This window comes from Physeter macrocephalus, chromosome 5, assembly GCF_002837175.3.
Source record: "Physeter macrocephalus isolate SW-GA chromosome 5, ASM283717v5, whole genome shotgun sequence".
Lineage (NCBI taxonomy): Eukaryota > Metazoa > Chordata > Mammalia > Artiodactyla > Physeteridae > Physeter > Physeter macrocephalus.
Window position 1 is genome coordinate 76,170,011 of NC_041218.1, and position 13,028 is coordinate 76,183,038.

The window sequence follows — 13,028 nt, forward strand, 5'->3', positions numbered from 1 at the left end:
TTCCATTCAAGTCACCTGTTATGTCTGGGCCTAGTTTCTTCTCCTGTACTATTAAGTATTCTCTGGAACTGCTTCTATTACATTCATTCATAAACATATTTAGTAAGTCTTACTAAGTGTATCCTTAGCATTGTGGGGGATTAAAAGCCCTGGCCTTTTGCCCTCAAAGGGCTAAGGGCTTGCACTGGTGCAGGGGAGCGGGGGGCGGGGGGGGGCATTGTGGTTTCAGTATGATTACCTGAGCTTTCAAGCCTTGTTGACTGAATGAATGAATGAATGGTCAACTGAAAAATGCCAGGTCCTAGAAAGTGGGGACCAGGAGATAGCTTATATCTGGAAGAAACCTGTGAAAAATTCCAGCAGCATTCTTCCAAATGTAGACTGGGAGTTAATTTAGGTATGCAGAGCAATGCACAGGAAATCTACCTAGATTCTAGATTTGTTCTACAGTGTAATTAGAAATAAGAACTTTCTGCTCCACAAAGGTGGGAGGGAGAAAATAAAATCCCAAACTTTGGGTTGTTCCTACTGTTTTTTTCTTTTTAAAGGGAGGAGAGAGGGAAGAGTAGGAAGACGATTTTTTCTTGAAGCTTTGTTTCAGTTAACATAATTCGTTGATATTCAACTAATACATATTGATATGTCTCTAAAAGCTGTTACCGCTGAACAAATAACTAGTGTCCAAGTCGCCTGCCTACACCCAACATTGTTTCCTCACCCTCTGGAGCTCTCCTCAGCATCTACCAGGGCAATGCTGGGGGCCTCTAGGATACTGTTAAAGCATCGAGGCAGAGTTTGATCTGTCAGTGCTCAGTGTTGTTGTTAAATAGTTTGAATAAAAATGCTCATTTCCTGTGTGTGTGTGTGTGTGTGTGTGTGTGTGCGCGCGTGTGTATGTTATCAGGTAATGATATAAACTATATTTATTCCTGTGCGTTATGATTAAAAAAGTTTGAAAGCCACTGTTCTATGGCCAATATGCATGTAGGAAGGAATCCTCTGGGAAGAAACCACCCTCGAAGACTTGAGGCTGAGAATTTTGTTGAATTTATATTTACACTTACCTCTACAGCAAATGATACTGGCTTTCTACTTCCATGGTGATATCAACTTCTTAAATTAATTATGTTAGAAATAAGGTAACTTGGTTTTAAGAAAAACATTAAGTAAATCATAGTATAGATGGTATATAGCTTAACTTAGGAAGGTAGGGTAAGAATGACTGTAATTTTGGAACTATCTTATCTAGCTAAACCTTCTATTAAGTAGATAAAATGATGGTGCCTGAGAAGTGATTAATATAGGTCACCTGCCCCAGGTTTCATCAACCAGGATAGACTGACTCTTAACACAGGGACTTGAAGTCTATACCACACCCAGACAACTTTGTCACAAATTATTTCACTATGGGCCCATTCATCCTTCCTAAAAATTATTTATTCTCCCCTAAGAGGGCTACATTACCTCTCCCCTTTCCCTACTAAGATGATATTTAAGTCCGAATTATAAGACACCTTAAGGCGTTATTCATTTTACTGTGGGTATCTCACATGTATACTTGAGGCATACATGTTAATAACATGGTTTTTTCTCGTTAATATTTGATTTACTGGGGGGAGGGGCATCTCAGCTAAAAACTCAAAAGGGTAGAGGAAAAATGATTTTTCCTCCCCTACACTATATTTCACGAATTACCAGTATTACCACTTATCTATAGGGTGCAGAATATTTAGGACACTTTTTAGATCCACACTGAATGGATACACATTCTTTTTTTAACCCATGTTCAGAGCCAGTAACATTGCCCCTCTGAGGCAGGTTTTGTAAGATAAGAAAAACTACAAGGAATGCCCCAATTCATAAGACTGCAAAATGTCTTCCTTCATTCATCATAGTGAACTGGGGGAAGAAAAAAAAAAAAGGACTGGAGGATAGACAGTATATCTGTAAATGCAAGAAGCTCTTTTGAGCTTTCTATATTTTATATGATGGGGAAAAAGCAGGTTATTACGGATCTTAGGCTCATTTTTACCGGGTAGACAATACTATTTAATTCTTTATTAGAATTGCTTTGTCTTGCTGCACTGCTGGCTTTGTCATCAGCCAATGTTGCAATTACTTTAACAAGCAAAGGAAATGCCAGTCAAGTGCAGCACCTGGGACCTCCTCACCCTTGCAACATGTAAGGCCTCCGGCATGAGAGAAAAACGCTCAAGGCTGTGTGTGGAGCCCATGTAAAAAGGGAGCGGATGGCTGTGAGCCGCGGTGTGTAAGGGCGCCCAGTCCCCAAGGCCAGTGTTTACATAAGCAATTCACTTCCACCTTTGGTACGTTTAATCAGGCGATTATTACATTGCATGGCATCATCCTGACTTCAGGACTTCGGAGGAAAGCTGGGTCAGGAGATTGTTCAAGTGCTTTGTGCAGCCAGATGTGAATTCCACCTGCCCAGAAGCTTATGCTGAACCGTGATCAGGGCTGGCCCAAATGGAGCTGCGCTTTTCTTCCACTCGAGAATCTTATGAGACCCACAGAGTGAGAAGTCCGACAAGCACGCGGGCTATTCAGCAAAACCCAACGCAACCTTAGAGGGCGGGTCATTGCTCTGCTCCAGCAGCCAGCCAGAGACAAAAAATAAAATGGAAGATCTTTCTCTGAGGGAAAGCAGGCCTCGGATCTGAAACACGGGCCCTGAGGGAGGGAGGTGAGCAAAGAAAGGAAAGGCGAAGGCGCCGCTCCAAGAAGCCGGGTTCATTCAAACCCGGAGGACAGCAAACCCCGCCTCCCCACGCCGCCACCCGCTCAATCGCCGAGCGCTCCGGGTGTGAGCTCGCCCTGCGGGGAGCGGCTTGGAGCAGAGGAGGCGGTGGTAGAGGTGGTTTGGGCAGCTCTGCGCGGCGGATAGGCCCAGGCAAACAACACCCATTCCCCCTCCCCCTCGCTCAGTTCAACTCCCACTCGGCCCCGGCCACGCCCTGCCGCCACCGCCCCCTCGGGCAGCTTTCAGTTCGGCTGCCAGGCCTCGGTCGGGGGCGGGAGGGAAGGCGGTGCCTTGGAGGGGCCGCTGCGGCCACAGCAAACTACAAGGGCCGACAGCCTTTGCGGCAGCGCCCCGCCCTCTTTCTCCCACCACTCAGCGCGCGTCACCTAGGCGCTCAACCAATGGGGACCGAACCAGGGAAAAAGGGCGCCCGGGTCCGGATGCGCCTCAGGAAAGCCATGCTCCCTGCGCGGGGGCAGCGGGCAGTTCACCGGGTTCGCTGTCGTCGGTGACTCCCGCGCTGCCTCGTCCGCTCCTCTCGTTTCCCTTGAACGAGAGCCCTGCTTTTTTTTTCGTGGCAATTCCAAGGGATGCTGGAGCCGGCTTTTGAGGGGAGGGCGCTGGGAAATGAGTAGGGGGCGGGATATCCTGAGACAACAAGTTTGGCTGTATGGAAGGCCTACCGGCAGCGCGCCTGAGCTACAACGCCGAGAAAACGAGTGCCAGAGTAGCCACGGGACGAAAAGAAAAGCTGCTGAAAGAATAACCCCGAGAAAGGGGGTGGAGAGGAGGCGGCCCCAGCGCCCCGGCCCCCGGCAGGTCGGCGGCCAATCCGCTGGGGGAAGGGGTGGAGAGTCGGCGGCTCCGGCAGAGAGAGGCCGAGGGAGGTGGGGAGTCGGCCGGGCTCGCGCCGCCCTGGCCCCGCCCCCGGCCCGCGCCGCCGCCCGCGCGGCGCGCCGCCGCTGTCAATCAAGGGCGAGTCAGCAGGGCTCGGGCGGAGAGAGGAGCTGCTACGCCACAGCCCAGCGGCGGCCATTCGCGGAAAAAGAGGCAGAGCCTGTGCCAGCTACAGCCTCCTCCGAGCCACCGCGGGCGGGCGGGACCGGCCTCTCCTCCCGCCTCGCCCCCACCCCCACCCCCACCCACCTCTATCCCTGTGTCTCCGTCTGAGGGTTTGTCCTGTTAATGCGGGATGAGCGGTACGTATTCTCCACCCCCCTCGGTCTCCTTCACCGCCTCCCTCCCTCCCTCCCTCCCCAGACCCTGCTCGGTTCTCCCCCCTCCCCCGGGGCCGCTGAGATGCTTTAAGGGGAGGAGGAGAGGGAGGGAGGGAATCAGGGGGAGGGAAGGAGGGTTGTGTTTTGTCTTAATGTCTGAGAGAGAACAACCTTCTGGGTGTTGCTCTGGAGCCGATGGGTCGGGTTTCAAACCACGTTTTGTGATATCCCCCTCCTCCCTTCCCTCCTTCTCCCCCACCCCTTGCCGGTGTGCGTGGATCGCGGGTTTACGGAGATTAATGTTCGGGGGGAGGGGGAGGAGAGGAGAGGGGGAAGGCGAATAATAATAATCCTAATAACCTGTTGTCGTGTATGGGGGTGTTTGTTGCAGATCAGAAGAAGGAGGAGGAGGAGGAGGCGGCGGCGGCGGCGGCGGCGGCGGCAGCGGCGATGGCTACAGAAGGAGGGAAAACCTCTGAGCCAGAGAATAACAATAAAAAACCCAAAACCTCAGGCTCCCAGGTAAAAGCAAACATATAAAAAAAAAAATTCATCACGAAACATAAGGGGAAAGGGGAGTTATGCCCTTTAAATGCCCAGAAGTGAAGAACAGAATAAAAATGTTTTATCCACTCAAAGCATCTTTCTGAGAGTGAGGAAGTTAAATTGTAAATTCATAAAGATTTCACATGTTTGGGATATCGCTGTTTAAAATTCCACCAGGAACGAACTCAGACTATAAGAAAACGGTGTGTATTCTCCCAAGGGCATTTTGAGTTTAGGAAAATAACACTTCAAGAAAGTTTGTTAGAAATGTCCTTTTATTTAAACTTTATAGTGCAGGATCTGCTTCCTTATTTCTATATCTTACTGCTTTTGTTAATATTTATTTTGATTTTTGCCACTTCCTGAGTAATTTCTGAAATGTAGAGCTGTCAAAATAAATAAATAAATAAATAAATAAACCTCTCCCAGCTACTGGCCTTCACTAAATCCGCCCACTTTTTTTTCCCCCCCTCTCCTTTACCGTCCCATTTTGGGTAGGACTCTCAGCCCTCTCCTCTGGCTTTACTGGCAGCTACTTGCAGCAAAATAGGGACTCCTGGTGAAAATCAAGCAACTGGACAACAACAAATCATTATAGACCCAAGCCAAGGATTGGTGCAACTTCAAAATCAACCACAACAGCTAGAACTGGTAACAACACAACTTGCTGGAAACGCTTGGCAACTTGTTGCCTCCACTCCTCCCGCTTCAAAAGAAAATAACGTTTCTCAACCAGCTTCTAGTTCATCTAGTTCTTCCAGCAGTAATAACGGGAGTGCATCTCCCACAAAAACTAAATCAGGTAATTCTTCCTCCCCTGGTCAGTTTCAAGTCATACAAGTACAAAATCCAAGTGGTAGTGTACAGTACCAAGTGATTCCACAACTTCAAACAGTGGAAGGCCAGCAAATTCAAATCAATCCAACTAGTAGTTCATCTCTACAGGATTTGCAGGGTCAAATTCAGCTCATTTCTGCAGGTAATAATCAAGCTATACTCACAGCTGCTAACAGGACAGCTTCTGGGAATATTCTTGCTCAAAACCTGGCAAATCAGACAGTTCCAGTCCAAATTAGACCTGGTGTCTCAATACCACTGCAATTACAGACCCTTCCTGGTACTCAGGCTCAAGTTGTAACAACCCTACCAATTAACATTGGAGGAGTGACTTTAGCTTTGCCAGTGATAAACAGTGTGGCCGCTGGAGGAGGGACTGGACAAGTCGGCCAGTCTGCTCCTACTACTGATGGCGGGACTTCCAATGGGAGTCAGTTAGTTCCCACACCCACCACCACTGCTTCTGCCAGTACTATGCCAGAATCGCCCTCCTCCTCCACTGCCTGCACAACCACTGCATCAACATCTTTGAGCAGCAGTGACACGTTAGTGAGCTCAGCAGATACGGGCCAGTATGCAAGCACATCAGCCAGTAGTTCTGAACGCACCATCGAAGATTCTCAAACACCTGCTGCTACTGAGTCTGAAGCCCAAAGCTCCAGTCAGCTTCAGTCTAATGGAATACAGAATGCACAGGATCAATCAAATTCTCTTCAGCAGGTGCAAATTGTAGGCCAGCCTATCTTGCAACAGATCCAGATCCAACAGCCTCAGCAACAGATAATTCAGGCTATTCCACCACAGTCATTTCAACTCCAGTCCGGGCAGACGATTCAGACCATCCAGCAGCAGCCTTTGCAGAACGTTCAACTTCAAGCAGTAAATCCGACTCAGGTGCTTATCAGGGCTCCAACTTTAACACCTTCAGGGCAAATCAGCTGGCAAACTGTACAGGTTCAGAATATTCAGAGTCTTTCAAATTTGCAAGTTCAGAATGCTGGGTTATCCCAACAATTAACCATCACCCCAGTGTCTTCAAGCGGTGGCACAACTCTTGCTCAGATTGCTCCCGTGGCTGTTGCTGGCGCCCCAATAACTTTGAATACTGCCCAGCTTGCATCAGTGCCTAATCTTCAGACAGTGAGTGTTGCCAACCTGGGTGCTGCGGGCGTTCAAGTGCAAGGAGTTCCAGTTACAATCACCAGTGTTGCAGGTAAGTCAACTGCAATCTTTTCTCTCTGGTTGTTAATAACGGTTAGTTATTGTTTTTCTTTGCTCAGATTTGATGTAAACCTCTGAGGTAAACAGATAATCATAAGGAAACTAAAATACCCGGGAGTATTACACTGAGTACCGTGACTCTGTAATCATCAGTGTGACCCATTCACATTCATACTATTCAGCATTAGGTTTTATGTGTTAAATTCGTTGGAGAGTTTTATAAAATTATTCTTCTGCGGAGCAAAACGTCCTGATTAGAATCATAATTTTTTGTAATTCAGAGACCAAATTTGTGTACACTTGAACTTTTCTGGAAGAACCTTAGTCAAAATGATGTTTATATCTTCTTTAAGGGAAAGTAGGTTTAAAGCTGAAATAATACAGTTATGAGTGTGTTACAGTTTCAAGGCTACTGTATGTTACTCCTCATGCTTCCGCATCTTGTTGCCCGTGCTTTTGCGTTTTATTACACGGTGTTTTAAACTACATATTGATGCAGTTGAGAGAGATAATTTTGAGTTGCAAATTGTTTCATTAACTTTTATGTCTACTTTTCTGCTAAAACCAGGATTTGAGTGAATAGTCCTTCACTTATAAAATTATATTTAAGTAAAATCTGTGATGGTTATGTTATTTATAGGTGTTTTTAGCCTGAAGTTGGTGGAAGGCAATTAAAAATATAGACAGTAAACTGTCAGTAGTTTGAATTTGTTGTAGTAAGGTCGTTTTAAAATCAGTTACAATGCAGTTATTTGTTAATGAATGTAAATAGATACTTCTGAAGTATTTGGGAAACCAGTTTTATTAAGTATTTTAATCATTTTGGACCAGTCTTTTTTCATCTCATGCCTTTTGTTTTCTACTAATTAAATACTTTTCATTAGATTATGAAAAACTAGTTGTGGTTTTGGTGTCTTTGATATTTTAAGACCTCTTTAGTTAAATTATTTCTGTTTTGATAATCTGAAATGAATAAGCATATCACTTTTGAATGACCTTTCTTGAAACAAGTTTCAGATAAATTATGCTAGGGTTCTTGTTTTACAGTTACTACTTAATGTAGATGTATATATTTAAAATTTGGAAGTTGTCAGATAGAGCTCTCTGATTAAGAAGAACAGAGATAACATGTTTTATTTAGATACCCGTTGATTCTAAACCAGAGGTATCCAACAGAATTTTCTGTGATGATGGAAATGATGTATATTTGTTCTATCCCATATGTTAGCCACTAGCCACGTGTGGTTATTGAGCTCTTAAATTGCGACTGATGCAACAGAGGAACTGAATTTTTAATTTTACTTCATTTTCTTTAATTTTAATTTAAATAGCCACACGTGGCTAGTGGCTCTTGTATTGACAGGACAGTAACATAGTCAAAGAGCGTTTTGAGTGTGGTACGTTTTCCCCTAAGAGTATTACAGCACAATTATATGTGTGTTTCTGTGGATTATAGTCCTTACCTTGCTTTGTTTCTACTCTTTTTCTAAACATTGACAATAAATTAAGTATTTCAGAAAAATGTCTGTTTTGGGTGGGTTGAATGACAATTTGTATTGTCAAAGCAAAATTTATTTCATTTATATTTTATCTTGCCTTTTAAGCATTAGTTATTGAATTATGATGAAGAGAATTGAATAATTTATAATTTAGGTTAGAAATAGTCAGTTTTTCTGTTCTTTAATTGACATCAATTACGACCCAGAGTTTTTCCTTTGCCTGTTGTGAGGGTAAGCCAGTGTAACTTAGAGTATGATCTTCTGACCGCCTCAGATTCACTTGACTGATACATTATGGTAAATGCAGGATCCATTTTCTGGAACTGTAGTTTTTGGGGGGTGTGGTCAAGGAATCTGCCTTTCAAACAAACTGTCCAGGTGATTGTAAATCTCATTTAAGTTTGAGAACCAAGGATCAAGTCGTCCGCAATGAACTATAAGGCAAAATTCGGAAGTGATGGATTTCGAGCCTAGTTCGTAAGTGCCTCAGAGGGTGGATTTCTCTGACTAGTACCATTTATAGTTTTTATTCCACAAATATATATTGACTAGCTATGTGCTGGGCACTCCCAATAGGTGTGTTTATTCCTGCATTTTCAGGGATAATATTTTTATTTAAAGAGTTTATATGGTTTGGGGGGCACTTATGTGTATGAGGAAATTTGAACTTTGTGTAGTTGGTTTTTTTCTCCTGAAACCAAAGATTTTAAATTTTGTTGAGCTAATACATATGCTCTATCGTTTAAGAAGATAGCCATGTTACAAAGACCAGAAATGTGCCCCGATTTCAACAACTCTGTGTAGTTAATCTGGGTCTGGTTGTTTGCAGATTTTACTTTACTTCCTGGCATAATAGGTGTTTGACAACTGTTTGCTAGATTAAGGTATAAATGGTGATGGAGAAGATAGCAATCTGGAATTGGGAGCAGCACCCTGGTGTGGTTTTAATGAAGCTAAGGAATTGACTCTGTTTTCATTAATTTCTTTTGGTTTTGAGCTTTTAAGACATTGAGAGTGGTACACCAGGTACTTTACCATCTCTGAAAGGGAGAGAGCGAGCAACAAGTGCCTATATCCCTTTTATAAATGAGCCCTGGAAGTTGAGATTTTTTACTTTTTGTCCCCATTCACTTTTTAGTACTTTTTAATTATTTCCTGGTTCCCCCCCAGGAGAATGGTGTTGTTTGAGTTATGGGAAAATTTTTGCTCTGAATATTCATAACAGCTATTACCAGGGCTTGAAAAAATTATCAGCTTTGACAGAATGTAATGGCTAGCTCAAGGACAAGGGGCTAAGAGTTCTCCACCATCCATCCTCATATTACTTCAGGAAGTATAGGAAAGGTTCTGGATGATATGGACAGAAAAAGAAAAAAAAATCATACAAGGTAAATCAAATGAAACCGGTTTTTGAAGCTGGGACGCCTCATACTTGATTTTATGAAATAAGAATGTTAATGACATCCTACGGGGAACCGCTTTCCTTGAGAATGTATTCAGCATAACGTGTTTCTGTGGTTTGGTCTCAGCTCGAAATCCTGTGTTCCAGGCTGAGCATCTAGCATTTAGTTAGTTAGAACTGTAGTAGGAACTGAATACGTGTACTCTTGCTACGTATTGTTTGTTTCCTTTTTGGGATTCGGAGTTTGAAGAAAAGCAGAAATCCTATTTTAACTTAAGAGTGAAGGTAATAACTAATCATGCTGCTGGCTTAAGAACATCCTTTGTTTTAACTTAAGTGAGGAGAGGGGATGATGTTTTCCTCAAAAAGAACTACCTGTTTTCACGATGTATTCTGGTAGCCAAACTGCCGTAGTTAAAGTGAACTTTAGAAGTTATTTCTCTTTAGTTAAAGAGAATATGTAGGGACCATTGGTTTCTAAATTTTAACTTGCGTTGGCCAGCAGTTTGATTTATTTTTGGCCCTCATCACATATGGTAATAGATCATGTTTTTGCTTGATGGATGGATATTTCTTTGTCAGTTTTAATGGAAATTAACATTTCTGTGCAAATTCTTACATAAAGGTAGTTCAGACTTGAGAAGATGTTTCTGGTTCTTCAAGAACTTTCTCTCTTACCTTCCTTTACTTCTTTGGGGATTAACAGAACCAGGAATGGGAGAGCCAGTTCTTCATTATTGGTGAAAATGGAGACCAAAGGAAATAGTTAACATTTATATTTAATTTAAAAACCTAACTTAATCCAATAGAATCAACCTTTTGCACCAAACTTTTTTCCAGAGCTACTAAAAGTAGAAAATTGACTAGAAGTTTAATACAAATATGGTTTTCCTTTGCCATATGTTGTATTAATTTGGATTTCTCTAGTAGGCACCTTAAAATAACATATACATATATGTTATACACATATATACACATATGTATATGCACATATATAAACGTACACACGTCTGTTTTTGTGTATACATATGCATATGTCTGTTGTGTTTGGTTATTTCTTTTTTCAGGGAAGTCACATTTACTCCTGTAATTTTCTTCCTGTAAAATCTTCTACTACTCTTTGTTATAGATTGGAATTCATCATAAGGAATTTATATCTTGTGCCCTGTACAAGATTTGGGTTCTGAACTACCAAGTTGGTTTTACCCATTAGAAAATGTATAGCATGACCTTTAAGATTTGTTGATGATGACATAACAATATCGTTGTGTAGTTTTTTTTCTTGGAAGAGAAAGTACTCATTGTAGAGCCACATTAATTTTTTAAAAGGGCATCTTTGGGAGGGATTTCAGGATAAGAGAGTGAAGGAAAACAGAGTGTTAATCATCTGCTTTTCAAATCTGTATCGAGGAATATATAACAAGTAATACTTAAGAAATATTGGAGCAGGCACAAAAGCAAGTTGAAGAGGAAGAAAGGAAGCTTGATCAAGAAAGAAGATAGGGGGCTTCCCTGGTGGCGCAGTGGTTGCGCGTCCGCCTGCCGATGCTCAAGAAAGAAGATAGGGAAAATTTGCTCTACATAGATCTTGCACAAATAACACAGATTTACAAAATGAGAGAATTTTAGTTTGAAAGGATCGTTGAGATTATTGCTCACCAGTTGTAGCCTTTTGTTATTGCTGCTAAAGTCTGTAAAGGAATTTTGTGTTTTTACTGTTATAAGTGAAAGGAGAAATATGGGTCAGAGGTTCTGCAGTGCTACATTAGGTACTTGGGGATGACATAGTACGGATTGACAGTAAAAGGGAGAACCTGGCCTGATACCAGACCATATGCCTATGTATATGTGGGCTGTCCTGTACCCTTCTGATCTAGGTATGAGATAAGATTGTATGTTCCTAATGCTTGTCATTTTATTACCTAGTGAATGAGCAAACTGTGGCAAAGGAAACTTATTACTTATATAGTGTGTGTGGTTAGATAAAGACTTACTGAAATTGTAGTTAACTAAGGTAACTTAAAGATAATTGAGCATCCTTCCCCCTCCCTCATCCCTTAGTGGTAGTTTAGAACTAAAGAAACTGAAGCCAGAAAGGTTGAACAACTTGTACTTTGTGGCAAAGTGAGGACTAGAATCTTGGTTTTTGCTCCAGTTGTCTTTCTCCTGTATTTCTGCCTTTGTTATCCAAATCTTTTGCTAGGTAATGAGTAAATGTAGCTGAGGTTTAGGGACCAGAGAGGGAGAGTATCCAGCTTGAGTTGTCTTCTCCCAGATAGACTGTGTCTGTTATTCCTGGATATTCAGCATTAATATATTGAATATAATATTGGTGGAAAAAACAATTCTGTCTTGCTCCTTGTTATTGAATTTAATGGTGAAATCTCAGTGGTATAATGTTGTCCTTTTTGAAAGAGCAAATTCAGAACTTGAAGAGATTAGTAAATTCTGTATGTAGGTAAGCAAGTTCTAGGGCTGTTGAGATACTGCATCTTTTCCCAAACAGTAGTTAGAAATGGATTTTTTAAAGTGAGATTCGAGGAAGAAAACAAACATTTATTGTTTTCCTAGAGTGTGTTATGTGCTGGGCCAGGTATTTATACTATCTCAGTATATCCTACAGTATCCTTGGGATTACTGTGCCTGTTTTACAGATAGCCTCACTGAGCTTTGCTTATATGTGGAATCTAAAAAAAGGGTACAAACGAACTTATCTACAAAACAGAAATAGAGTTGCAGATGTAGAAAACAAACATGGTTACCAGGGGGTAAAGGGAAGCGGGGCAGAATAAACTGGGAGATTAGGATTGACATATACACACTACTATGTGTAAAATAGATAACTAATAAGGACCTACTCTATAGCACAGGGAACTCTACTCAATATTCTGTAATGGCCTATATGGGAAAAGAATCTAAAAAAGAGTGGATATATGTATATGTATAACTGATTCACCTTGTTGTACACCTGAAACTAACACAACATTGTAAATCAACGATACTCTAATAAAATTTTTTTTTTAAAAAAAAGAAAATTTCCCCTTTCAGTAAGTGGTAGAGCCATGGTTTAAAGTCATCTCTGATTCCAAGGTGTTCACAAGACATAAGGTAAAAAGATAAGTCTACAGATACAGGCTATTTTTCACCCTTTTGTATCTGATGTATTCTTGTATCTGATGTATACCTTAAAGGGTAAGCAGTTTTGAAAATTGAAGTGCTGACTATGCAGTTAAGGTTTCTACTAGCCCTGACAGTGTGGCATTGACAGACAATTATGATAGAAAGTAGTGAAAGAAACTAGTGTGGCTGCATGGAGACCTCCATGTTAAACTCAGATTTCAAAATAGTGTATGTGGAAGATAGGAGGAGCGGCATAGGATTAAGGATGAAAACAAAAAGCAACATGATGTTTTAAGAATAATGTCAGTTAAACAGAAGCTCGTAATAAAGTCAGGCTTTTAAAATTCTTTCAAACAACTTATAAGGCTTTAAATCAAAGAAAGAGATGCTCATTGTTTGAGCAAAATGGTGTAATATCAAGAAAA

The 13,028-nt window shown here is 41.9% G+C and overlaps 1 protein-coding gene across 8 annotated transcripts in view; it reads left to right on the forward strand.

Annotated features, from left to right (window-relative positions):
• Positions 1-3,754: 3,754 nt before the first annotated feature.
• Positions 3,755-13,028, forward strand: part of SP4 (Sp4 transcription factor) — an 82,564-nt gene continuing 73,290 nt past the window's right edge. For all 8 annotated transcript variants that reach the window (XR_008617423.1, XM_007120594.4, XM_055085042.1 and 5 more), the window contains exons 1-3: positions 3,755-3,960; positions 4,370-4,500; positions 5,023-6,574. Coding sequence is in view for 7 of the 8 variants with exons in the window: in XM_007120594.4 (XP_007120656.1) it covers positions 3,954-3,960; positions 4,370-4,500; positions 5,023-6,574 (1,690 nt within the window). In the remaining variant the exon portion in view is untranslated. The remainder of the gene's footprint in view (positions 3,961-4,369; positions 4,501-5,022; positions 6,575-13,028) is intronic.